Source organism: Lates calcarifer, linkage group LG17, assembly GCF_001640805.2.
Source record: "Lates calcarifer isolate ASB-BC8 linkage group LG17, TLL_Latcal_v3, whole genome shotgun sequence".
Classification (NCBI taxonomy): domain Eukaryota; kingdom Metazoa; phylum Chordata; class Actinopteri; family Centropomidae; genus Lates; species Lates calcarifer.
Window position 1 is genome coordinate 5,529,143 of NC_066849.1, and position 27,928 is coordinate 5,557,070.

The 27,928-nt window shown below is 39.2% G+C and overlaps 2 protein-coding genes across 2 annotated transcripts; one reads left to right on the forward strand and one right to left on the reverse strand.

Moving 5' to 3' along the window:
- Positions 1-322: 322 nt before the first annotated feature.
- reps2 (RALBP1 associated Eps domain containing 2) lies at positions 323-21,434 on the reverse strand. The gene is made up of 19 exons (XM_018670081.2): positions 20,566-21,434; positions 15,586-15,709; positions 14,919-15,094; positions 13,626-13,734; positions 13,080-13,186; positions 12,849-12,990; positions 12,687-12,750; positions 11,464-11,632; positions 11,301-11,354; positions 10,966-11,044; positions 10,456-10,530; positions 9,951-9,999; positions 9,697-9,833; positions 9,293-9,354; positions 9,061-9,150; positions 5,529-5,615; positions 5,261-5,394; positions 4,671-4,776; positions 323-1,644 (listed from the first exon to the last, which is right to left on the reverse strand). Exons 1-19 carry the CDS (start codon positions 20,743-20,745, stop codon positions 1,576-1,578), a joined length of 2,013 nt encoding a protein of 670 aa, XP_018525597.1. The 5' UTR covers positions 20,746-21,434; the 3' UTR covers positions 323-1,575.
- Positions 21,435-23,411: 1,977 nt separating this feature from the next.
- Positions 23,412-27,894, forward strand: cltrn (collectrin, amino acid transport regulator). The gene is made up of 6 exons (XM_018670039.2): positions 23,412-23,797; positions 24,266-24,324; positions 24,560-24,645; positions 24,823-24,939; positions 26,515-26,709; positions 26,795-27,894. The coding sequence occupies exons 1-6, from the start codon at positions 23,731-23,733 to the stop codon at positions 26,925-26,927; spliced, it is 657 nt and encodes a 218-aa protein (XP_018525555.1). The 5' UTR covers positions 23,412-23,730; the 3' UTR covers positions 26,928-27,894.
- Positions 27,895-27,928: the final 34 nt, after the last annotated feature.

The following is a 27,928-nucleotide window of genomic DNA, read 5'->3' on the forward strand; positions in this document are numbered from 1 at the left end:
GGATGTTGTGTCTGTGTTGGAGAAAGCACAGCTGCTTTGTGAGGGCCAGAGGGTTATGACTGCAGTCTGTTTGATCTCCTTCTCTCTCATACGCATGATATGATAATGACTCATGATACATCTGTTAATGTATCCAAACTTCAACATCACTGTCTTTTGAGTGCTTCAGGTGAGAGGAAGTGAGTGTTTTTGGAAAATTTTCAGAAGTTTAAATCCATGCTGCTCAGTGCAACCCCAAATTATATCTTTACACACCAGTAAAGGGGTAAAATAATGACAAACTTCTTTCACACAATAGTTGTAATAAAATAATAACAAACAATAAAAATAGACAACTTTATTGATTAGTTTGATTATTGTCTTCAGCCCAGAGATCAGGTGTGCATGATTTCAGGTTAAATTTACAGTCAAATGCTCACATCATTTTAGCAAACATGCAGTATCAAGCATGCCATCACGTAATTCAACCACTCATTTACCGTCATTAACAATCTAGATGTATGGGGACAAAATGTTCTAAAGGAAGCTTATGCAGCACCACATACTGTATTTGCATAGATAAAATCAAAACTACATCTGTTCATACAGACATGAACTGTTTTGAAATCTATCTTGCAAAACATGAGAAGAATATTGTGCTCATTTGTTTAATTTTTTGATTTATTTTTTTGACTATTGGTTTGGTTTGTGGAGATCATTTTCTTTTCCAAACTTGAGCAACAGTGGGACAGTATGGAAGCAGCATGGAAATAACTTCATATGATAATAAACATAAGGAAATTAAAAATTCAACAGTATTTGTTTCTAACAGACAGCGCTTAAATTAAAGATGGAGCCCATTTTCAAGTAAAATGTACATATTTCATACAAATCCAGTGTCAAAAGTATCAACATTCTTCAGTGTCCTAATGGTCACATGAGACAGTGCTACAGTCTGACAATAGACAATCAAAATTTTGTGTGCAGGCTGGAAATGTGTAGCAAAATCAAACCCAGCTCTAACGTGACATTTTCTAACATTTTGAACAACCTTGCGAATGTGCATTTTGGGAACTTTAAGTGCAAAAAGTAATGTAATTCATAAACTAATCTATAGCACCATCACTTGCTTTAGACCATGTGGATACACATGACACTGTATACAAAAAATGAAAACTTTAGTTCCCATTAATAACACAGAACATAATCAGAGTCATGGCAACAGGTGCACAAAACTGTGAATGTATTGTAAGCAAGGTAAGTTTTATGGGAGAAACTCAACAGAGAAAAATAAGTTAGAATGTCACAATGAATAACAGGATATTTTACATGTGCGTATCATACAGTGATTTAAAAAATGCATGGTTTAATCCTGCAAAACAGCATTAAAAGTAATACAAAGTAACATTTGGACGTGGGACTTCATCACATCCCTATATGTCTACAATGCTCATTTGTTTCCATCGTCAGCCCTTTTACATTTATTCTGTATTCATCACAAAACACAACAACTTTCTATATCTTGGCTCAAACATTCTTGTCGATGTAGTTCAGTGAAACACTGGTAACGTGACTCTAACCAGACTTGAGGCTCAGTCATGTTGAGGCCAGAGGCCGCAGGAGCTCCAGCTGGGACTCCAAGGTGACCCTCTCCTGGTGAACCACCTGCAGCAAACCAAAAGAAAACATGACCTCTGATCACCATACTCTCAACAAGAGATGTAGCTCAGGCAGTAATTACATTATTTACTTTGTTTGCCATATTAACAGTGGTCTGAAACAAGAATAAAATGCTGCCAGCTAAACGTTTGAATGTTTGTTTCATCCCAAAATATGAAAACGTTGGACATAATGAACAGCATACAGATTCCTCTATTCTCTGACAACTAACAATAGGATGGCTAACAATGTAAATTTTATCCTGAAGTAGCCAACTCATCTGGAATGGATTGTTATGTGAATATAGTACAGATATATTACATATATATATACACATATATATACAGCTTAAACCTAAAGTGACCCCTAATATTCATTACAACCCAAAATATGAATGTGTTGTTAATGTACAGCAACAATGGCAGCAACAGTAGCAGCAGTATTTCAGATAAGTCCCGTGGTAGCAAAAGAGAGAGCAGAGCAACAATTGCTTGAATGCACCATCAAAACAAAATTCTGTATTGGATATACAGTTAGGTCAAAAAAGTACACCCTCTTTGAATTCTATGGTTTTTCATATCAGGGCATAATAAAAAAATCATTGGTCCTCAGCAGGTCTTAAAATTATTATTATTTATTATTCATTAATTATTTAACAAAAACTAGGCCAAAGTGCAGAAATATGTGAGAAAGTAAGTACACCCTTAAAGCCTGTGACCATTGCTATAAAAGCAGAGGTTTTGGCAGTTTGCTGGTCTGGAGCATTGATTGTTTTTAGAGAGAAGAGGCGTTCTCCTCTTTTTCACATGTATGTATGTTGTAGTGACAGGAGCCATGTGTGTGTATGCCATGTGAGTGTTGCAGCAAACTCAAGTTGACCGCTTAGTTGATTTGTCTGCCATGGTAACTATGGTCTATAACAAGATTAATGGCCCCTAATGTTCATTACAGCCCCAAATCTAAAAATGTTTGATAGTAAGAGCATCATACGATCATCATCATACGATCAAGAGAGCCAGCTCTGTCCTGGGGTGCCCCCTTGACCCTGTGGAGGTGGTGGGTGAGACTGATGGACAATGAGCTCCACCCCATGCAGGACAGTCTGACAGCACTGAGCAGCTCCTTCAGCGATAGGCTGCTTCACCCAAAGTGTGTGAAGGAGAGGTATCACAGGTCCTTCCTTCCTGCTGCTGTCAGACTCTACAACCAGCACTGCTCCTAATACACCACATACTCACATGGACCATTTTTCACTAGGTTTCTGCACTTTAATTAATCCATAACAGCTGCTATCAGTCATTCATTGTGTGCAATTCCATTTTCAAATGTGCAATATCTGTATTTAGTTCATTTTCTGTCTCTATGTATAAAGCCCTGTGTATATTGCTCTTCTGTTAATATTTTTATTACATTGTCAAGTTTATACTGTTGTGTACATTTTTTATAGCCTTATCTTGTTTTTATCTTGTCTTTACTCATATTTATATCTTTTTCTATCTTTTCAATCACTTATGCTGCTGCAACAATGTAAATGTCCCCATTGTGGGACTAATAAAGGATTATCTTATCCCTTATCTTATACAAAGACTCCTCAGTGCTTCCCAAACCTTTTGGCTTATGACCCCTTAAAGTTAAGCAATGTCTACTTATGACCTCCCAAGTGTATGGTGAGGCTTTAGCTAGTTCTGAGCACTGAAAGTCTTGTGGTTTCAGGAGCTGAAGGTATGTTATCTCTTTAATCGTCTCACCTCTAAATCTACTTTAGGGCCCTTGGGGAGTCCCAATTCCCAGGTTGGAAACCTCTAACTCATAACATCACCGATCAACAGAGTTCAGAAAAAAATCATTGCAATTTATTCATTAGATTAGGGGGTATCTTGCTGTCTCCTCTATGTACATAAGAATATTGATAGAAAATTCCTTCTTATGAAAGGAGATAACAGAGTTTGTATTAAAGGAAAAAAATGAGATTTTCTTTAACTGTTACTATGCATATGTCTTTATTTAAAATTTTACTTTAAGGAAAAAATCAGAGGAGAGTTATCTCTTTCCATGCAGCCTCCCTTCATTTCTCCCACACCCTGTTGTGGTTGGATGCCTGACCGGCCTACGCTCTATTTTGAAGAAGACAGTTGTGAATGCCATTGGCTGTTTGGTATTTCAACAAGGCTTGAGTCTATATAAAGATACATGTGCCTTTCTCTGCAGAATTCCACAGATGCTTTGAGGAACTAGCAGAATTAGAGTGAATAAATATCATCCTAGATTACTCAGTGCTAATGGAGGAAGAATGCCATAATAAAAGCTTAAAGCTTAGAAATCCCTCTACTTATCTGAAGGATTCAAATAGGTATACTTATGTGAGGGAGTCAAACAGGTGGAAGATTCAAATGGATGTCTGGATGATATTTAAGAAATTGGTTGTGTGTTGTTGGATATTTTTTTTTTACCTCTCCAGGCTCTATAATATCAAAGCTATAAAAACGCTGCATGCGAGCCTGAGGGTTTCACTACTGGATCATTTGCAAGGAGAATGACAGGCATGCAGCATGTGTTCCAACTGTGAGTGCGTGTGCCACAGGCAGATCCCCAATGCAAACATCTAAGTCTGTGCCATTAGTTCAGCTATGAGTGATGGGTAGGGGAGCAGACAGTTGAGCTCAGAGCTTTTCACCAAGTTGGACCTGCAGGAGCATTTGCTGTCAGCTGAAAATTAGGAGAATTCAACTTCTGACAATCAATCAGCAACTTTCTAAACAGTTACTAACACGAACAGGACTATGCTCTCATGGTTGTGGTTAAATGAAGTGTATAAGGTCCCTGTCCTTTGATTGAGCTCACTTTAAATGTGTTCTCTTAGAGCTGCTGGGCTGGTTTTCATTTCACAGTGTCCCGAAGGAGCCAGAGGGCAAGCAATGTCAGAAAGTTCACACAGATGGACACAGACTCCTTTGGCACAATACTGTGTACATAGTAGTATGGTTACATTTACAAAATGCCTTGTATTCTCAAGAAACAGAAGATGGGCTGACCTTGAGTTGTTGTTGGAGCTCACTGTTGAGGCGTGTCAGCACTGCGTTAGTTTCCTTGTTCTTACGGATCGCCATCTGGATCTCCCTCTTCTGTCTGGACAGCAGTCTGAGAGAGAATTTTATCCACTTTTATCATGTTTGTAAGGCATTTTCTGAAATAATATAACATTACTGACCCTGTTCAGAGCACGACTTCAGAACTTTATGAATAAAGTATATGACAAATCTTGTGTCACTGCACTCAGAGACAGTGGACACCACAAGGATCAGATCAAAACACTGGACCTTTATATTACTTAGCAAGCCACTGCTAACAGTAACCACTGTTATTGATGGTCACCTTCCTCTGCACTGACTGACAGTTTCAATGAGCTGTCTGGTCAATAAGGAGACAGAAACACATATGCTAGAGTCATTATGGTGGGTTAGGATGCGCCTTAATGTCTTTTGAATTCCCCTTTCTAGACAAGTTTCAGGGGTTTACAATCACTATACGGTACTTTTACAGCACATAAAACTCAGCTTCAATCAGATTTAGCTGAAAAGGGAACTTTGGGTTTTACGATTAAAGAGTCTGGTGTTCGACTGACTTTTGAGCAGGTTTGGAGGGGGGAGGAAACGACATGGCAGGCGGAGGTGCGGTCTCCTGGCTCTGGCTCTCTGGATGATATTTCCTGCGAACTGGTTTCTGTGGAGCCTGACTGTGACAAACGCCAATCACTTCCTGGGGGAAGGTAACAGACATAAAAATCAACCTGCTCATTGCAACAGAGGGACAACCGCTTTTAAAAAACAAACAAACAGAAAAAAAAAAAAACTGAAAAGAAAGAATAGAGCATGACCGAGAGAGGTTCAGACCTGTTTTGAAGCATTTGTCAAGTCTTCAGTACTTGGACCAAATCTAGATCGTAGACCCTGTTCCTCAGGTTTTACACTGCTTTCCTCCTGCAACCCAGAAAAAAGCAAACACGTGACCCACATGCAACGCAATGCAATGCAATGCAATGCAACCCCCCCCCAAAAAAAAACTCAACATATTGATGTCATTATAAGGTGAAATAACATGAGAGGAATGCTAAAGAGGCAGGATGAAATGTGTCTGTCCTGGTCGTAGATAAATCAGCAGCCTCCCTACAGGGACCACGATGTAGTGCTCTCCAGCCATGGCTCTGCTCTGGGGCAGCCATGATGGATTTACTTGCGTTTATTGCAGCATTTCAGCCATTATTCTCCTCTAGACATAATGTATAACGTATCGCCACCTGCTTACATTCGGCAGAGAGGTTAACAGTTCAAGAGTGTGAAGACAGGCCCTGCACACAAAGGTCAATTTCTTAATTTCAGCTCATAGAAACACTGCAAGTTGTTTTGAAAGTTGAAGGCTTTTTTTTTTTTTTTTTTTACTATGCAGCACCTACGGTACGTTTTTCTGCTCTTCAACATTTCCCATCTGTTAATGTTGGATTTAGAGAACTTGATCCACTAATTTCTACGGGCTGCTGTCTCCATTGCGGTGGCAGTTGAAATGCCTGAGCTTTCCTGATGGTTTCAACAGGCTAATCCTGCTGCTGTAAATTGTGCTCAAGAAACCTAAAAATGCATTTCGCTGAGCAACGCAACTGATTCGCAAGCAGACACAAATAAATGACCCTTACGATTCACTGCACCATTGAATGTGAAACACAACCACAGCATGGAAACATTTAAAAGTTACTGTAGTAGCTGCTACAGTGGCAATAAACCACAGGAGCTCCATTAGCAGTATGTGTGGCCACATCAGCCGTAGGTCACGGTTTTTTCACTCCAGCAACGTAAGGGCTGAAGAATTACTGTCACTGTCACATAGACCTTTTAAGGGCAGGAGTTTTACAACTGGTCTCATTTAAATGACATAAATAAGAGCAAGCCAGCAAAGATCACACCCAAACCAGGAGAAATAAGGTTAGACACACTAAACCTGCTGGTGGTAATGATGTTAAAATGGCATAATGAGTGAGCTGGCAAAAACAACAAGAGAAAGAGAGGAGAGATGACGTCTGACTCTCTGTCTGAATGTGTTAACTTGTCCGATGGATTGATGCTGACACTCTCCACTCCTTGGAGGAGACAGTGGGCCTTGGTGAGCATAGATGGTAGTTGGACTGACACATACATGTATTTAGTTCTATTGTGCTTTGGAACAAATATAAAGATATGGCATTTAGGTCATAACTTGAGGAGCATCACTCCTGGCTGCCAAGTGTCTCACCGTCTACTTGACGGACAATGAAGGACAGTGAAATTAAGTGAAGCAAAGTTAAGTAAGTGAAAAGTAGGTAAAGTGAAGTAAAATGAGAAAGAGTAAAGAAATGTTAGATGAAGGTAAGTGAAGTAAAGAAAAGTGAAGCGAAGAGAAATGAAATAAAGAAAATCGAAGTGAAGGTAAGAGAAATGAAATAAAGTGAAATAAAGAAACATGGAAGTGAAGTTATGTAAGTTAAGTGAAGTGAGGCTGATGTAAGTGACATTAAGTAAAGTGAAGTGCAGTCAAATATAGTGATGTGAAGTGAAGGTAAGTGAGAGTGAAGTGAAACAAAATGAAAAGAAGTAAAATTTTAACAGAAAAAGTCACATGCACATCACATCTTTGCTCTTTTCTATCAAAAACAGAATGAACAAAGAATCAACAATGTATGCTTGCAGAGGTGAGACTGTCCATTTGCCATAACTGCACAGTGAATGGCTCCCAAGGCTTCCCTGAGCTGGTATGAAATATTCACCCTTAACATCCACATATTTTGTGTTAGGGAAGCTATTTTTAACCATTCCTAAAGTTAACTCAAATATAAAATCTCTCTCTGGGGGGGGGGTGGGGGTGGGGCGGTTTGGGCTGGTTTGAGTTTCAGTTTGTCTTACTAAGTGAAAAATGTACGATACAGCGTATAGGCACCTTTGGGATCATCCAGTCTGCTTGGTTTTAATTAAGTAAAACATCCTGCGGGAAGGCAGAGAAATGGTGATACTGCACAAACAGTTTTTTGTGGTAGGGCGGAGGAGGAGTTTACGATACAAGAGCGAGTATTGACAGGGCACATTAACCATGATACCAAATGATACTTTACAAACACAGCATAGGAGGTAGGATATAATTATACAACATTTAAAAGAAGATGGGAAGGATTATGCCGTTGAGGACTGAGCAGTGTGTTTACAAAAATTAGGAGCTGCTGTGCCTTTTGATTTTAAAACTACATCTTTGTCATATTTGTCAAATTAAAGCCAGAAAGGATAGAAATCGCCAACCCTTCACTCTGTGGACACATGCATACAAAGCTTTTGAGAATTTTAATGTGCATTTCCATGTACTCTGGGATGCACATGTTCAGTTTATTATGGCCATTGGACATACAACTGATTTCAGAAACTGAGAGAGACACTGAGTTTGAAAGAATGTGCTTTTGATATTACACCATACATCAACAGACTCACAAATGCAGTGTGGTAATTAGAATGTGATCTTCAGTGTTTTTTGTTTTTAGTGGTCATGGTTTAGTTACTAGATTATTCAAATATAAATTTTTAGTAAAGATGACCCATACTGTAAAGCTGAGACATGAATGGGCACCTGATATGAAAATATTTGGAGAAAAGTTTTCATAAGCTAATCAGTGAATAGACTGAAGAACTATGATCTAATTTCTCAAGAGTATTAACTAAGTGAAGATACTTCCTAATATGGTGGTTACCCATGCTTCCTATAATAGGCTCCCCACAGGGAGAAGAGGAAACGTTAAAGGTCTGTGTCCACAGTGGTATAGGAGTTACAGTAAGAAAATGAGGAAGTCCTCTCTCTGAATGTATGTCGGAGTATGAAAATGCAAAGGCAGAAACTCATTTAAGTTTTAAATGTCCATCTTTGCAACTCATCAATATTAAAACATGCACTGCGCTGGTGTGTAGTGTAACAGGATGCAAGTATATAGGCACATGAAATATTAAAGCGTCAGGAATGACAAATGAAGGACAGAGAGAATGAGGCTGAAAAGGGTTCAGACTAAAAGCGCGACCTGTCACTGGTGCCATAAATAAATCTCTGATGCGTTCGCTTGCTCGCGGTCCACAGGAGAGCAGACTTTGACGTACACCGCTGTCATAACCTTTGAGTTCATTTTGTGTCTTGAAATAGAGGCTCGTATATTTGACAAACATGACCTCGGTGGCACATTTATAGCGCTACATCTGAGATGGAAGGGAGGAAAAAATCAGGGAGTGGAAAACGCTGACAGTCTGAGGTGGAATTTGGAGTTTGCCTGCTGATCCCCCCTCCCTTTTGCAGAGACAATTTTGCTGCTTGCTACATTTGCAAAAACACTAAGACAAGTCAAAGTAGGAAATTAGACTTTACACTCACCTCCTCTCTAAAGTGACTGAAGTCAGCAAAGTTTGGCTGCTGTACTTTATTTTGGGGCGTTTTCTCTGAAGTGTTGATAAAATGAGAAACCTGAGAGAGATGATAGATACTGATTAACCTAAGCCTTCCTTTTATCATTTATTTAGGAGACATTTGTGCAGCTAGTGCTCAGAAGAACAACAAAGACTATAAAATCACACTGGCTTGGATTGATGCCATAATTAAGGCTTACCTGTGAGGTTGATGGTCTTGGAGGGAGGGCTGGAGGAGGAGGCAACCATCCACTTTTTATCCCTAAAATCCAGAAGAAGTTTCACTAATCTATAAACTACTGTGACTATCCTAGTTTACATCTCAGAAGTCACAATTCATAAATATAAAGGTCATATTCTTATGATCATAAACTGACTTGCAGTCTTGTGAGCCTCTCACCTTTCAGACTGAACTATACAAACGAACCTATCTCCATTTCCCCCTTTTGTTCTCTCATGACAGGGGAACTGTCATAAACAAAACACAATAACACGGTTGCGAAATGCGCCGTAGCTCTGGGCGGTTTGTGCTCTCAGCATCTATCTTAGAAAACCTAATATTGTGAGAAGAGCTGGATGAACAGGGAGAGTCCGCGGATTGTACCTGGAGTGCCCTGCTGGAAGAGCTTGTTGAGGTCCAATGAGGAGGCTCTGGAGTGGGTTTTCTGGGGCCGAGGTGGAGGGGTTGGAGGCTCTTCTGCCTTCTTCATTGCATCTTCAATAGACGTGCTGGAGTAGGACCTGCCAGTGAGGTCACATGGGTGGGAAAACACACACACACACAAAATAAATGTATGAGGTTAATGAGCAGTTCAGGAGGTCAGGATATTACTAAATTCATTTCTGTGTTGTTTTCACCTCGGTCTAGTTTTTGTCCTCATCTGTGGGTCCAGGTCGTGAGGCGGTTCTGTGACGGAGGATATGTTAAATGTATGAAGGCAGATCAAACCTTTGGTCTTGTTTGAGCTGTTGTAAATGAGAAGCAGCTACTTCCCTTTGAAACCACTGCAGTTTCATTAAAATAACTTTACCAACACTGCTTATATCTACCTATGTCACTTATGTCACGTGGCTATTTTCATAACCAAAATATATTACATCACTCTGACTATTACCACGTGCTTACAGAATACTGTATATTCTGTTTTGCAATGCTACACTCTCAGCTTAACCACACATCAATTTACTAGGCATTTCAACCACAGAGGACAAAAGAGGAAAGACTCTAGACACAGTGAACACACTGAGGATAGTGGGGGGATTTGTGGAACACGACCACAACTGAAAACTGTGACACATGACTGTTTCCTGCACAGGAACAAGGTGTTCGGTTTTCCCACATTAAAGGGAGTTTCAGTATCACCTGGCCTCTCAGGAAAAGCACCAAGTTGTAGAGTCTGTTTGTCTTGAGATGTCGTCATCCTCTTCAAACCGGCATCTATAGACACAATCATGAAGACAAAGATGCAACAATTTTAGAAATTGTATTAAAATATAATATTTTAGTATGGAATAAATTTACATAGTGACGTTCCATTTTATTCTTGGGCTTAAGAAATATGAATGTATAATATATGTGTGTATGCTGCAACAGCAGTATAAGGAAGTTATATGCCAAATTTGATTATATGTATACTCTGTTTTCCTGTTTCCTGCTCTCTTTTGTTGTTTCACGATAAAAAAATGGAGGAGGAAAAGAATCCGAAATATTTTGTGCTTTTCAAGTGTCACTGTCCTGGTTAATGTTGTGACATTAGCCGAGCATCCAAGTCACTCAGAGGAAGTGAATGCACCCTGAAAATGATTTTATAATGTTTTTCAGTAATTCAGAACGAATTATCAAAATGACTTAGAAAAAGGCATCTTATTTTACCTTGTTTCCGGGGTTCCTCTTTCATGTCTTGTTTTGTTGTTGGCAAACTTGGCTGGATCCTCTCTAGAATGCTTCGATCCTGAAAAAACAGAGTAAAGAATTATCTGACTCATAATTTAGAGCAATGCAGCATCACTGCCTGTACAGACTGAAATAATGTGTTCAGAACAATATATGAAGTATAACTTTATGCTCTGAGTTGAACATGTTGAGGAAACTGTGCTTGGCCCAACTTGGGGCAGCCTCATGTTCAGCTTGTTAGTGCCCCCTACAGGCATCAAAGAGGGACTCCACATTTAAAAAGTCGCATTAAAGTATCTGAAGGCTTGGTTTACCATCTGACTGGGCCTTGGTTCAGCATCTTCAAAGACAATAAGAGGCTCTGCACTCTGCAAAATAGTATAGTTCTTATTTATAAAAGAATAAATACCTAAGCAAAGAAAAAACATGATTAAAATTCTGTTTCAGATAACAGATTCATGTCTGTGTTTCCCTTACTTCAGGAGTATCCGGTATGTCCTCTTCCTGTTGCATGAACCCTGGCTGCAGGGTTGGAGGAAGGCTCTCTGGGAGAGGGTAACCATTCTTACGCGCCACAATCAAGTGAAAAGCTGTGCAGAACTCAGAGAAAGTGAGAGCCCCATCTCGATCCACATCACTCAACTCCCTTAAAAAATTAGTTGAAAAGATGAAGAATATCTGGAAAATCTGAGAGTTGATGATATATATCTCAAACAATAATCCTGATTATTACATTTAGATTGGGGGGTAAGAGACTGTTTTGTTAATGCATTATTTTTGGGGGTCATTTATTAATCTTTGAAAAGTTTCCTAATAGATCTATGCAAGTACTAACTTACTGGAAAAATAGGAATTTGAAAGAAAAGCAAAATTTAAATCTGAGTATATATTCATGTAATTCATAGACAAATGTATTATTTTTCACACCGTTGGTCAGCTGACCTGCTGTGCACTGATCAAAAGTTAAGGTTATTTAAGAGAGTAAATTAATAGGGACTTTAGTAGTCTCTATTTTAATTTGGGCCAAATTACATCATTCTTTCTGACAAACTTCAACCAGAAATAATTATTTAGAAATTACAGACTTTTAAAATTAAGTTTTGCCACAAATTTGACCAGTCTTCTTAAGCAGATTATTATTACAGAGATATTTTAACCACATCATTCTCTGTGAAATTAAATGTTTGTGTTACATATTTATTAGTAATTAATAATGAAAGTTAATTCATGGCATATTATTACATATAAAGTCTGTTAATTAACTGATATTTTAAAATACAAGAGCAAAAGGTTATATTTTCCAATTCAAATTTATTTTATTCAGACATCTCCTGTGTGAAGACTGAGTAAAATAAATATGGTGTTATAATAGCTTTTGTTGTATTTTGACTGAGTTGGACTAGCTGTAGTTTAAGATTGTAACATTCTATAAAATAATTCATATTTTATGAGAACGAAATGCAAAAAAAAAAAAAAAGTATTGTAAACAGTCAACCCCTGTGTTGCTATAAATTGTAAAATTGTTCAAAATATCCTTTTGAATCCATTTTCTTAAAGGATGAAAAGACAGTACTGGCTCTGCATTTTTAAAACGAGGTCTCTGACTCAGTAGGCATGCTGAGGTACTTGGCTGATAAACACCTAACTGACCACAGAACAGAACAGAGCAAGGACAGACAACACTATGAGTCAGCACTTACCAAATGTGGGACAGCTCTGGTATTGGGAGCTTGGATTTTGTGAAAAAGTTCTTTGCAACAGCTCCTAGAAAAAGCACAGAGTGACACAGTGGTAAAATAGTTTGAAAGTGATTTTACAGTTAAGTTTTCATTTCAATAGGTGCAGCAGGAGGGGGTCCATACCCAGGATAAGAGCCCCCAAGTCAGGCTGCAGGCTCTTGAACTGATTTGTATAATACTCCAGCTGTTCCTCTGTGATCCTCCAGGGGTCATCTTCAGAATCGTCCACTGCTCCCTGCTGAGCCAGCCTCTCTGCTGAGGAAGCCTGTGAAGACATACAGAAATGCCAAAGTGTCATAATATGACTTGAACAAAATATACATGATTGTAAGCTAGGAAAAAAAGTGGCTGTACCCGAGCCATAGCAGGATGCTCCACAGTGGATTTGGTCCCGTAGTTATTGGGCGAGGAGTGCTGCTCCAGCTGAATGATCGGCCGCGAGGATTGTTTGCTTTCATAGGCTGAAGGACAGGAGAGAAAAACACAGCTTTAGTGGAGGAGAATTGCCGTGCAAAGATTTCCTACCGATTACACACCCCAAAAGTCTGATCACAGAGAATGAGAGATTTACAGATCAAAGGACCAGCAGAGAGCAAAGTGAGGAGAGGAATCAGAGCTGCCCAGTTTGAAGGAATGAACAGGTGTGAGAGATGAAGTAAAACCTCATCTTTTTCTTTTCAATTCATTTCTAATTTACATAGCTACTGTAAGACATCTACTTCCTGCAATTTTTAGTCAAATTTAAATAAATAAATTAAAATCCAGAAACAAAAGTCATGATGCCTATAATGCTGATGTTGATGGTTTCAACTCTTCTGACCTGACAGTAAAACCTCAAAATAAAGAAGTGAGTTTTGGTATTTTGGTGAGTTTTAGTGCTACTGTAAGACTGGAACTTACTCATTTGAGCGTCTGCTCCATTTCTCTGCTTGGTGTATGGGTAGCTGCGATAGGTGAGTGGAGAGCGAGGCGGCGAACTGCACGGTGATCGAGGCGGGGACCAAGGCTCCTTTCAAAAAAGGAGAAATGTATTATTTCACATATACATATACATACTGTACTACCCCTAGAACAGATTCGCGAAGTTGCTGAAAACTCACTAACTAAGTGTGACTGACTTATGTACACTTTCAGGGGCATATTAATGTTATGAACAGAACAGAACAAAATATGCCCTAAAGATGGAAACACCATCATGGTTCTGTAACAATCCTGAGGCACTGATTCCCAAATGTCACTGTGCATTCATTTGGAAGAATCCAGTTCAAAACAGGCAGGTGAAAAGCAAATTGAAAACTGGAACAGCTTATTTATTTCAGCCCGTGTTCCACGTCTATTGAATGATATCTTTTGGCATGTTTACGCTTATTCAGTGGCTGACAGTATAGATGCAGACAGCAAATGTGGGGAAGGAGAGAGGGGTGTGATATGCAACACAATTACACCAGGGACATTGTGGTTACACGGTTTGCATCTTAACCACTGGGCCACCAGGATGCCATCATGTTGCAGTTTTGTGAAGGTTATAGCAAGTTATACTTGGTTAACAATGACTGTGTTGTTTTTTTTAGTTTGGGGGTATTTTATTCCTTTATTAGACAGAGAATTAGTAGATAGATGACAGGAAACAAATGGGAGAGAGATGTTGAACGCCATGGAACACAAGTTTCCAGTTGGAATTGATCCAAGCACATTATTGTTTATGGTCAGTGCATTAACCCCTGATCTGCCAGCCGCACACTGACAATGTAATACAGTAAAGTAGTTATTGTATATGTAGACCAGCATCAGTAAGCAAACTTTGACCTTGCTGCCATCAGCAAGTTGTGGTCAGAAAAGTAATGTTCCTGCTCTAACTTCTCTTAGCTGAGGCAGCACAGCTTGACATGGCCTCCACATCAACTTTTCATCAGGTCTGTGCTCTGAGACGTCCTTCTGCATATGAATGTTTGCATACTCGTGGCTGGTCTGGCTTTTCATTTTTTTCTAATCTCTCATCAACAAGGCATTTCTGCTCTGATGATTATAGCTGACTGGAATGTCTTTGCTCAGTGAACCAAACATTTCCTGTGAATGGATCCTAACAGTGATCCATTCACTGAACTCCCTCTCATTTAAATGTGGCGTGGCAGAGAATTATTTTTCACATACACACGATATCGCAGATCATCTGAAATTTTGTCCTGTGCTTACCTTCTTCTCTACACTGGCCTCCAGGTGTCTGAAGGTGCTTCTCTCAGCTGGAGTCCATGAGACAGACCCAGGTGCAGCCCCACACTGAGCCCCCTGACCTTCTATACCAGGAGGGACGGTTGAATATCGCATCTCTGGCTCATTCTTCAGCCCAACAAATCTGGGCAGAGGTAGATCTATAGCAACAACATTAGAATACTTTATAATATTTTTTTAAATCTTATTTACAATGGTAGATTTGTTCTTTTTTTCTTTTACTTGACATAAATATTTAATGTATATAAAGGAATTTTGTTTTGTCTGATCAGCAGCCTCCTGTATGATGACCTTTGACACAACTAGAATAAGACTGAGGGAATTAATCGGGATGAGCGCCTCAACGTATTACTCTGTCGAGGTTAACTACTACTACACATCATGGTGAATTTGAAAATCATCATACTCTTCCTAATAATTCATCAAGCTGTCATGTGCTGTGTAGAAAACAGATGTTGTCTTTGGCCGGGGTGTGACTGATTTTGTGCTCTTGTAATGAGGACAAACCCACTTAGCCCTTTCCACGCGACTCCTCTTTCATCCAGATTAGACCAAATCCTGCCATGTTAAGATAATCTCCTGATCCCCTTTTGCTCTCATAAGACGCCTCCACTCCGAGCAACAGACTTACTGGCTGTTACACTCTCCAGGCGAACGGGCAGACCAGACTGCGTGGCAGCGAGCAGCTTCAGGGCCACGTAGAACTGAGGTGTACCAAAGTAACCCAGACGCTTTGCTCCACACACCTCGGTCACCTGAAAAAGACAGAAAGTTTAGAATCATTTCAAATCAAAGCACAACCATAGACAGATGATGCATCTCATCTTTATGCTGCCTGCAGTGCAGTGTGTTCCTCTTTTCAGAAACATAATCTAGACAGAACCACAGTGAGCTTAAACATGTGATTATTTTACACCCTGATCAGGATAATGTGTAGTACAAAATGACAGGCTCTACTAACAGAATAAAGCTATAAGAAACAGTATGTAAGGGATAAGCAGCACAGTTGGATCTGTTTATCCAGTACTCTTTTGATTAGAGGTACAATGACTGCATTGGGGGAGCAAAGAAGATTAGGATTATGTGAGTCATAATTCCCCCAAAATATAAATGAGAGAAATGCAGTTAGTTTGGTTCTTGAAAAGTAAAACTGTTAATAACTGAGTTTAAAGCTGTGGTGGTGTGACCAGGAGTTCATCTGTCACTAAAATGTGACTAAAAGTACACAGGGCTCTTAAACACAACACTGAAACTGAAAGGTACGCTGCATAATGTATCCTTTTTGTCATGTAAATATTAATGGTATCTGGGTTTGAGGTATACAGTCAACCCCCATAACAAAGCCAGCACAATGTAGCTTTTACACCTTGGCTTTTCTATTGGATTAAACAAATGAATAACTAATTAACTAACTAACTAACATTAAAGGGACTGAATGCTACCTATGCTAACCACCAGCAGTAAGTTAGCTTGCCTTAACACAAAGACTGGAGACAGCTAGCCTGACTTCTCAAAATAGACCCAAATCTACAGCTCACTAATCAACACATTATATTGTATTTGTTTAATTCCTACAAAACTAAAGTGTAAAAACGACATGTTGCGGTTTCACAGGGTGAGCTAAACAACTACAGGTGGTAGCTTTATTTGTAATATACACATATGAAAGAAGTACTGAATCTATATTCTCATCTAACTCTGTTAAAAAGTAAAGAAGTGAATAATGGGAAGGAAGTCTGTTCTAAAATGACTTTCATCACCATTAGAAAAAGGTCCTGACAAACATGAAGAACAACACTGCACTGTTATGTGCAAAAACAATATGGCTAGTTCAAGTTCAAGTCACTGCAACACAAGGAGGTCATCTGGATTGTTTTAGTTTCACCATGACTGACAGATGCCCACCATCCTCTTGTGGCAACAACGGATTAACAATGCTTCTCTGACACTAACAAGTTTTTCTATAAACATACATCCAAAAGTCAAGTTTGAAGTGAATCACAACGCGATATTGCACAAAACCACATGGACACACGTTGTATTTGACAGTTTTTCTGTCACAGAGGAGTAAGAGCACATTTGCTGGAATGTGTTTATGAAATATGGATGGCAGGGGTGCTGTTAATACCCATTGTCTAATGAGGCTGAGGGGCGTGCATGTGGCTCATATCGTCTTATGGGACATTAGTTCTGCTTGACCTGCACTGCACTCATTCAGCAGCTTTCACAGAGACATGAGATCCAAAACAACAGGCTACAGGCCAGAAAGAGGCTGAGCAGACAGTGGAGGTCAGGTCTGCAGTGTTGGTGAGTGTGCCTGAGGTCAGCAGAGAAAAGATTGATGAGGAGATTATTTCAGGCCTTGAAGAACCAGACTGGCTGGTCAGATCTACGGCCTGAGGGGGAAAGTTATTTAAGACAGATGGAAAAATGCCAAAAACATTTGGGCACACAGAATGTCATCACTGGTATTAATGAATCATATGTCTTGTTGACAATGTGAATGAGAAAGTCTGAATATTAGACATGTTAGCCTGCTGCATATCTATGACAGCTGAATTTCCCATTCAACACATCAGCATGCACTACCACATGAACTTTTCTGTTACTTAGGGATGTAAAATAACAACAAGTAACTTACATTGCACCACAGAACTGATACGTGATAGCACTTATTTTGTACTTTGAATCATATTCAGTTGATTGTTCTCAAATGTTACGATTTGCTATTTTTCTTTGTCACATATGAGAGTAATATAAATATCTCAAGGTTTTAAACAAGGAAATTAAAGCATTTCAGAGGCAAGTACTTCACCTTTTACTTCACTCCATTCATCTGTAGGATACAGTTACTGGTTACATTTCAGATTAAGATTTGACATTAAAAAACACACATTTTAAAAAAAGCTTATAAAGCACAATATATAGTCAAGGAACCACAATCCAGTGGTTTCAACTCTTCTGGCTCTAAGTGTCCAACTGCAACTTCTCAGATTCCTCTCAATAAATGTTTGAGGTACAGCCACAGAGTGCTTTTACTTTTGACTGTTGAAGTATGACTCTGAGTGCATCACTGTCCTAGGCACTGTCAGACTGGAGCACCAAGAAAACTCAGGCCACACCTTACTCAACCAGACAGGTTCTGCAGCCACGTCTGTCAACAGATTATAACTGCGCATGGACCTGAACTGTGCACAAACGCATACCACAGACTTTACCTACAACCAGACATTTATTGATGTGATTTTGTAAGTTACATGCATCACAGGGAAGGCATCCAACTGAACTATCCACTTTACACTGTGCTGTCTGTGCATGTTATCGTGCTCATGTGATAAAATGTTAAGGGGAACATTTGCTTACTTGGCAGGGAAAATAATCTCAAGTCAGTGACAGCGTGATCCAAAGTGTACTCTGAGTCCATGTAATCAGTGTAACAATTGATTTCACTGCAGGGTCATGTACGGGAAGCAGAGCCTTTCTCTGAATGACTGCTGGCTTCATAAACAGCAGTGACAGCTCAGCAGGAAGTAGTGTCATGCTTTTACTACTTATCTGCTGTAAACACAGGTTATATATAAAATGCTTCCTCTTTAAATCTGGTCAGTCTAGGTATACTATGATGAATCAGCATACATGCCTCTACACAGCCTAAACTACGTGATGGAAAATCCCCTTTGTTTTGACAAACAGCAGAGAGTGTATTTACAGTCGAATCATAACGCAACTCCTACATATATATATATCCTGGAGGAAATACACCACTCATGATTCTCTGATACTGTGTGACATAATGACCCAGAAGTCAGCACTGAGTCCAAGAGTGATCCTGCAGGCATCCTGCAGCAGGGCCAAACACAGCTCAGAGGGTTGTGTGTCAATCAACCCTGTGTGGTGGCGGCGATCCAGGCCGGACAGGAAGGAAGGGGAACTCAATGCCAAACTTCCTGACACCCACACAGACACACAATAGGCTGCAATCGCCGGGGACTGACCCTGCGGGACAGAGAGTGGCGTGAACGGAGGCAGTGACCTGCTGTGTCCATCTGAGCTGGAAAAATATGTTTATACTCCCGTGATGGGTCAGCAAAATGACTCTGACTGTGTGGTTCTGTTGCAGCCAATGAATCACTAATATGGTTACTGTCAAGCATGTCTGGTGTAATCCATTAAAAAGAAATAATATCAAAAGAAATGGAAATATTTACATCTGTGTGACAGCACAGAAAAATGTAATAGTTTTAATGTGGGTTTGGCAGGTTTGAATCAGATCCCCAGACTTCGTATGATGAGATTTTGAAAGCATCAGTGAGTAAAATGAAGGGTACAACCTTAAAGGACCATGCCAGTGCTTTTGCACGTTTTAGCTCCTTAACTACAAATTATCTGCACTTTACATTATAAATGCATTTTGTTCAGTTTGAGATTTTTGAACACTCTACCACACAGACATTGGTTTACATTCATATTTGCACCATTTTAAAAAATGGAGACTTAAAGGGACTCTATGTAACTTTTTTTAAACGCTATAATGTTGTGTACAAGTAGAACAAGTGAAGAATAAAAAAAAAAAAGACTTAGTAATGTCCTTTCTACAGCAATATGCGCTGAAGCTTGCTCACGTTAGCCACCATAAGCTTGTGGTCATACCAGACCAAATGAAGCAAAGAATAGCAGGAAAAGATCAGATATCATGCTTTACTAAATTGTTAGCTGTAAAGCCAAAATGATCAGTTGATTTGTTTGTTAGATGTCCAGCCTCTAAAACATTGAGATTTGTTGCTTTTATCTGTTTTTAAATCAGTGCACACTCAGTTTATTTGGTTTATTGGGATGTTGGGTTTTGATGAACTGTGGGGAACATTTTTCACTGTTTTCCAGATTTATAGATCGGACAATCAATCGATCAAAGTCAGTAATCGTCATAATCATCAGCTATGACAAATGGTGCATGTGATTTGTACAGCTGTAAGTGGGCTTGAAACACAAAGAAAGAAGATTTTGCAAACCTAACTCTTACTGGCAGGTGAGTATTCCTCCAACAGAGAGCTGATTACAAAGTTTAAAATATCAGAAATACTTCTGCCCACAGTAGTAAACAAGCTCACTGAGTGGTTTGAACTGACAAAAGAATATTCCCAGTAAAGAAAATACCCAACACATCCTCTACTTTAATTTGGATACTGAATAACATTTGTAAACAGATCTCCACTGAAACTCATACTGAGCCTAACTTAGACCTAAACATGTGAGTATTACGTATAACAGCATCCCAAAAAAAACAGTATGTAGTAATTGCTAATGCAGTAAGGGACTGCCTTCCTGTGTGACAGAGGGGTAAAAAGAGGAGGTGTGTGTAACCTCTCTCTGATTCATACATACACACACACACACACACACACACACACCATCAGAAAGACACTCCACAAAGAAAATATTACGCCTCATTAGCATACATTTGAGACTAGAGCCTGATCATTTCGACCCTGCTCGGTGTCCCCTGCAGATCCCTGTGGTTTGGGGAGCAGCAGCCGCAGCTCTCAGCCCCTTCACAGTTGATAACATGTGATGACCAAGCAGGCGCAGATGTGCGATACAAGGCAACACTCACTTTATGCAGCGATTCAGGAGGTAGCTGAGACGCCTTGAACAGCTCTGCCACTTTGCTGGACGACAGTTTTCCTGAAGTGTCAGCCTGGCACAGACTGTGGAGACCTGAGTAATACCTCTGTTCATGTTCATTTAGGGAGATGAAACTCCCTGCAGACGCCGCACCGGATTCCTGATCCATTCCCAGGGCTGACGCATGGAGGATCCGCTGGAAGCACTACAACCAAACAGATCGATGCATCCTGCTCCGGACACCGGCTCCTGTTTCAGGTCGGAAGTGGGGGTTTGGCAGGCGGAGGACGGAGGACGGTATCGACCTCCTCCGACGAGAGTGATCCCTGTGTAGACACACTGCCTGCTCGGCTCAGACTCACCCACTCCTACTGCCTATTATGGCTGTTTGTAGCAGTACCGGCCTGGGTCTTGTGGGGGCGGTAGAGCACAGGAAGAAGGGGGCATTGTCTGCTTCATTTTTCCCACCCCATAATAAAACGATAACTTGAATTTTTTGTTTTTTTTAAATCTCAGAGAGAGAATCACTCTCTGTCTGATCATTTTGTGCTTCATTACACAACAACTGTGAACAACTGTAAAATAGATCCATTAATTTAAATCTGTAAATGACCTTTGGGGAACCCGTTAACACACATAAGAAGTCACTGCTTTCCTCCTAAGTTTTCAGTGGCAACCTGACAGTAAAATGAATATGTTTTCACCATTACATTCTCATTAATACAACAGGACACTTAAATTATATTTCCTAGCTCACAGATTGTGCTACTCTACTTATAACATTTATAAAAGTACAGTCCATTCTGATTCTGATAGACATTTCCGACCTGCCAGGACCTTGTATCCAGTGTAGAGTGATAAGTGTCTTGTAAGCCCATATGGACAGGGCACTCAAATTATCAATCAATCAATCAATCAATCAATCAATCAATCAGAGACTGAAGCAGCACTGTGGGGTTTTAGTGCTGCAGCCTTATAGTGGCTAATATTAGTTCATGTTAGCAAACTTTAGGTAAGTATTACTGTATAACAGACATTACTAAAACAACAACTAAGCATTTGCAAATTAGATGACATTATGTACTCTGTTATGCCTTTGTTACAGTTGGTTTTAGCATTCAATATTTTCCCATTATTGTCACAAAGTCATAGTGGCCATTGTTTAGCTTTAAGTTAAATGGCCTGATGTTTAGACAATAGTGTGCTCCTAGACTCCAGCCTCTTTTAAATTATTATGACTTTGGAGACAGTTTTCAAACTCCATGAACCAAATTTAGGATACAGGCTTTTTCTTAAAGATTTTTAGACTTTTTTTTAAATCCTGAGCTTAGTTTACCCCGATGACATCATCAGGGTTATTTTCTCAGACTTTAGACAGGACTGTTTAAATTACTGATTAGACTGCAGCCTTTTATTTCATGTTATTATTTTTCACCTGACTTATTTTGCTCATGTATCTCACTATGTTGCTATATTTTGATCAGTTTGATGTTGTAGTTCAGTTTTTGTAATGGTTTTTTATGGTTACAGTGTACTGCCATAAACCTCAGTAAAATAAGTCGGAAAAAAGACCTGTCCAAGTCCTCTTACAAGTCCTCTTACAGCCATAGGACCTCTACTGCCATCATCTGTTCAGGAAAAATACCTGCAGTCAGTGGTATTATACTGCAGGCAGTTAATGTAAATCAGTCTTTTGCTGAGGCTGAACCAGGAGCAAAGCTACAAGCAAAGGAAATTTCTTAAGGATTTTTTTTAAATCCCACAAAAACTGTAAGAATAAAAATACACCTTCAGTTACTCTTTCTCTTCCTCACATTGTGAATACCTCCATAATTCTTGGAGAATGTCAGATGTAACAAACAAAATCTGGGTAGAAGAGAAAAGAACTGTTACTGTTTTGTTGCTGTGACTGATCATATAAAGAGTGATGAAACAGAAAGGGGGGTTTGTACTGTATTGTAAATCTCAGTAATATATTTTCATATTGTTCCAGCGTGGGTGTTGTCTGTTTTACAGAAAAACACTTATGACATTTTATGGGAGCAAAAGAACGTTTATTGTAGGCCAGGTGTGCAATTTAATGTGCTCAGCTGTGGTATGGATTTTAAATGGTAGATACGGTCTGCTATCATGAGAGAGAGAATTAAACAGCAAACTTGGCAACAGACTTTGGCTCAAGTGCCCTGTGTCAACTTAGTTTGTCATTGATGGCTGTGTCAGATGTCCCTTACTACATATGGTTGAATATTTAACCAAATTGCAAGCATCACTGTCAGGACAGAATAGATGATTAACCTTAAATATATGTCTTATCTAGAATAGAAAATATTTTTACTGGTATTTTCTGTTGTCTATTAAAGGTTTTCTCACCTTTGCCTGGTGAGTGTTTGCTGGTGAGGGTTGGAAAAAGTTTTAATATCAGAGAACTGTTCAGACAATGAACAGAAAGTGCTTACTGGGGTCTACTATGATCTGATAGGAGAAACAGAGCGGAAGTCCAGAACAGTTTGTCTTTAAAAAGCAGCAAGTGGTACTTTAAAGTGCTTAGTTTGACATGAATACATCTCAGGTCAAACCATCAGCACTCTGCAACCAGTATGTGTGCCAAATCAGGCTTTTGCCCTCCAAGGAATGCAGTTATTCGGTGCTTATCTTAACTGGTGAGTAGGTACAGCCACATACTCCACAGCTTTCCAGGCAGTTTGATTTGATACAGTCTGCGTGTTCATGTTTTTATGCCACAAAAAAGGGGAAAATATTGCTACTTAATATTGAAGCTGCTTGGCATGCTAACCGGCTGGATCATACACTGTTCTGTGCTGAGTAAACAGGCACAGATTGAGCCATTGTTTTTTTCCCCGTCAGGTCTGCCTCTCTCCCACATTAGCAAACCTATCTGGCTCTTTGGGAGCTTGAGCAAACAGTAGCACTTTCGCTGTGGTGCCCACTCTACAGTTTCCATGTTATGAGGTGAGCTGCCCCTCTGATAGCCTTTTTTTTTTTTAGAGAGAAGACTGGTTAGTTCAAGTGTGTCCTGGTTTAACCATTAAACCCAGACTTTTAGTGATGTTCCTCTGCTGACTTCCTTAACTCACTCAACACTGGGAGTTCCACTTGCAGCATTTTATTATTTTGTTTCTTGTCCTTTGGGGAAATGTTTGAAAAGATCTTTTTCCTGCTTTGTTTGTCGACTGCTTTGGCAGAACAGCTCTGTAGACCAGGTAAGTAATCACGCAAAGAAAGATTTTAAACTTTTGGTAAAATATTGTGCTTTACATTTTATCTAACATTGTATTTCCTTTCAATACATGGACTGTCACTTTAAAACCATCAGTTGTGGTTTTATTTCCTTGTTGCCTTTCCAGTCAGCATGGAATGTAGCTTCTAATCTCTTAACTGGAACAAAGATGGATTAGACGCATAACTCTTACAATACAATGAATCTTACAATGACTTTCATTTGACATCAACCATTACCTTAAAATACATAATACAGTATATATCAACCTTTTCAAACCCTATAAGGAAATAATTGGTGAAGCTTAAATGAAGTGAAGATAAATTACGCCAACAGTGCTTGAATTTAAGTCACCAGAAAACATAAACATTTTAGAGCTATACTCTTTTTTTAAGCTAGGATAGAACTTTACAGGATGCAAAGCTCATTTAAATATGTTTCATCTTTATAGAGGCTTCAGATGGCTACAGAGTTCGACTCAGCATCAAAACTGCTCTGGGAGATGAAGCCGTACGTATATATTTAAATATTCATCTGCCTGCACCAAATGATTAAAGCATCAGCTCATAAATAACTGTTTGAAGGCCTACTATACCTCAACATATTTTACCCATACAAGTAATGCAAAAATATTGCCCAGAATTCATGTACAGTGTGTGTTACCACACACTATGAGGACAAGGTCCATCTGGTGATCAGTTAACCTTAAAAGTGTTTATTGAAATCAGTGCATGATCTGTTGCAGTACGTCTGGAATGACAATGAAATGTTCCTTTTCCGAGCGACTCTGGCTTTTGCCATGAGGAATCAAATCAGTGGACAGGAATTTGAGTAAGAAAACTTTTTTGTGTTCTCTTTTGCTATTTGATTTTTAAAACTGATAAAAGAATAAAAATCTGCAATAACTATAAAATTATAATATAAGCTCTTTTTACCACAATGAAATCAGTGACTATGAACACCTTATGACACTGATGTGATCTTTATTGTCTTATGGAACTTCACCAGAGTGTCCAACATCATTGTGTGTGATGAGACTCCCAGAGTGTCTTTCTGGTTTGTGGTGACGTCACCGCAGAACACCTCACAGCTTGTTGATAAAGAAAGTGTGGAGGAGGCTGTCAGGTAATCACATGACATGGTGATTCCCCCCCCCCCCCCCCCCCCCTTTTTTTTTTTTAAATTAAATGATAATGTCTAAGCAGATGGAGATTTTAGTTGTACATGTATTAGTATGTACTGTAGGTGTAATTGTTTATTGATTGTACAGCTCTTGCAGACATAGCAGTGACAAGATGATGACTACTGGTTTCTAATTAAGCTCAATTAAACAAATGTAATTCCTTGAGCTGGCAGTGACTCAGTTCTGCTGAACAATTGAACAATTAAGTGACTTCTGCAAGTATGGTAAATATTAAAAGGCAGAATAACACTAGCACAAGTAGAGAAGGCTCAACTCATCTCAGTCAGCTACACAGCAATATATATCTAAAGTAAGATTAGCAAACCACAAATCACCATAGACTATGGGTCATGCAGACCAAATACAATGTAGAAGGAAAACTCTACTTATATATTGTGAATTCAACTTTTCATTTGGTTTTATTACTTACAATTAGCCACCATAAGCTCATACCAGACAAAGTTAGATTGTAGCTGCAAAACTACGCCGAGTTAAGTAAAGGTGAATTTTTATCAGTTAACTTATTTTTTATGATGAACAAGTAACACAGTAGGTTCCCAGCAAGACATATTGAGGTGTGTTGTTTTTGATTATGACTTCAACTTGTCATTTTTATGAAGAAGAATGACTTATTATACTGATGTGAAAATGTGAATGTGTTATTTGCTGACATGGTAATGTTAACACATTTAAATGTCTTGTTTTGCTAACATTAGCTAATTTTAGCCACCATTTGCTCATAGATTTGCTCAAAGTAAAGGTGTAGCAGCAAAACTGCTGAGTGTACTGAACTGAGTAAGGGAGTGCCATAATGGTTTTGAATTCAACTTTTAATTTTCTTGAAGAAATTTGTTATTTTTGCCTTCACGCACTGACTCTCAGGAACAGCTTCTCAATGCACAACACAAACCTGCTGCCCAAAGCAAAATTCAATATTCAGTACTTCAGCTGACCGTAAAAACCATATGGATAGCAGTCAATTTTAATTAAAAAGTGCAGCACTGTTTGTACCCTCTTACAAAATATGGAGGTGCCTTATGAATTATCAGATCTGCACTGTGTTCTTGAAACATGGTTATGGTGGGGGCACAGTGACCTGAGGTAAAAGGCTCAGGTATATTGACAAAAAATTGTCACAAAGATCTAGATACAAATATCAAAACTTCCAGCAGCACTTGGTATTGCAAACCTGCCCTGATTGGGGCCCTCATCAGCAAAATTCTACTTTTGACGGACACATGTTGGCCTGAAAATAGTCAGTATTCATAGTACAACTAACAGCCTACCTAGCGTGGTAGACTGTATTGGAAACACAACTACAAGACACAAATGAATTTGGATATTGACTAAAGGCTGTTTTAGCTGTCAAAATAAAGAAGCAACATTTCTGATTGAAAAATGCTAACATGACTGGAAGTCCATCAAATCCAGTGCGCCCTGAATGTGAATGCATAAATGTTGGTTTCTGCTGAATGTTTGCATCCTTTTTAATTCTAAACTTTTCATTTGATCATTAGAAAGTCCAGGAATCGCATCAACAGTGCCTTCCTGCTGACTGATAAAACTCTGGAGTTCATCGGTATTCCTCCGACCCTGGCAGCACCAGTCAACCCTGACACCCCTCCATGGCTAATTGTGTTTGGGCTGGTCATGGGTGCTGTGGGTGCTGGCATCATTGTTTTGCTTGCGTCCTCTGTGGTCCAAAAGAAACGGTAAGCAGATGACTTTGGGTGAATTATTTAGATTATTTGGTAAATGTGATTATTGATCAGATGTGTTTCCGGCTTCTTATTCTAGCAAAAACGATGAAAAACCAGACGATGAGGAGATTGATGAAGAGACAAGGGTGAAAACGGTGGAAAATAGTGCTGCAAGTGAGGGTATTTACAACAGGTCGTTTTCAGATGATGAGAGATTCACACACATGTAATATGCTTCTATAAACTCTTCAGAATTATGACGGGGAGAATATTTTTAAGCTGCTCCAGGTGGACTATTGTTGCACTACAAAATTCCATCTTTTCAAAGTTGTAATTTGTGTTTATTGTTGAAGTTCCTCATTTAAATGATTTCTATTTTTGTTTCTTGGCAGAATGGGATAGAAACAAGTAATAAAACTGATCCCATTTATGAATTTAAGATAAGGGCTCACTCACAGCTTAGTACAGTCCTGTCTATATGGGACTGAGATTTATAGCAAAAAATCAAATCTTGATGTGTGTAAATCATGTCATGATTCAGAATATACTAGATCTATTTTTTTAATTGGGAACAATAGAGAAGCTATTGACTAGTTGCTTACTATATTTAACCTATTTTTTTTGGTCAAATCAAAATGAGAGCCTAGAGGAGATGTCTGCTGTGAGCAGATCCTTTTGCCGTCTCTTTGTTTGCCGTCATCATCTTTCTTTTTCCAGACTACAGAGCGACAGTGAACCCCCCCCCCCCCAGTCAGTGTTGTGCTTAGCTGCAGTTTTTGATGCAGTGTTCAGGCTCATTATTATGATGGTTGGAAAAAATATTGTTAGACACAATTTACATATTGTTACAGTAGCCAGAGCAGTACAGCATCCTTTGTACTTGAACACAAAGATTTGTGTGATCACTGTATTGTTCAAAATAGAGTCCCTGACATGTACTGTTTGAAAGTGATAGGCTTCTCTAGCATGATTTTGTAATAGACAAAACCTCAGACTAACTCAATGCTAGGCAACAGAACTTAGAAAACACAACGTGCTTCATTGGTCCAGATGAAAGCCTGATTTTGTGGTGACCTATGGGTAAATTTCATAAAATGTTGTGTCAAAATGCTCACATCTGTGCTCACAGCAGGTCAGCGGGGGTAAAGGAACAGAATCTTTTTCTTTTTCCTGCCTTGAACTGTAATTGTTTTGACAGATTCTAAAAGTATTCACTTGCTTATGTAGACAC

Excerpts from the sequence above, each read along its gene's own strand:
- reps2 (XM_018670081.2), bottom strand. The coding sequence starts at position 20,745 with ATGGATCAGGAATCCGGTGCGGCGTCTGCAGGGAGTTTCATCTCCCTA. Across the intron at positions 13,187-13,625 it reads TGGAGCAGACGCTCAAATGA|CCTATGAAAGCAAACAATCC; the intron begins GTAAGTTCCAGT and ends CCTGTCCTTCAG. Across the intron at positions 11,633-12,686 it reads CCAGAGCTGTCCCACATTTG|GGAGTTGAGTGATGTGGATC; the intron begins GTAAGTGCTGAC and ends TAATTTTTTAAG.
- cltrn (XM_018670039.2), top strand. The coding sequence starts at position 23,731 with ATGTTTGAAAAGATCTTTTTCCTGCTTTGTTTGTCGACTGCTTTGGCA. Across the intron at positions 23,798-24,265 it reads AGAACAGCTCTGTAGACCAG|AGGCTTCAGATGGCTACAGA; the intron begins GTAAGTAATCAC and ends TCATCTTTATAG. Across the intron at positions 24,325-24,559 it reads CTGCTCTGGGAGATGAAGCC|TACGTCTGGAATGACAATGA; the intron begins GTACGTATATAT and ends GATCTGTTGCAG.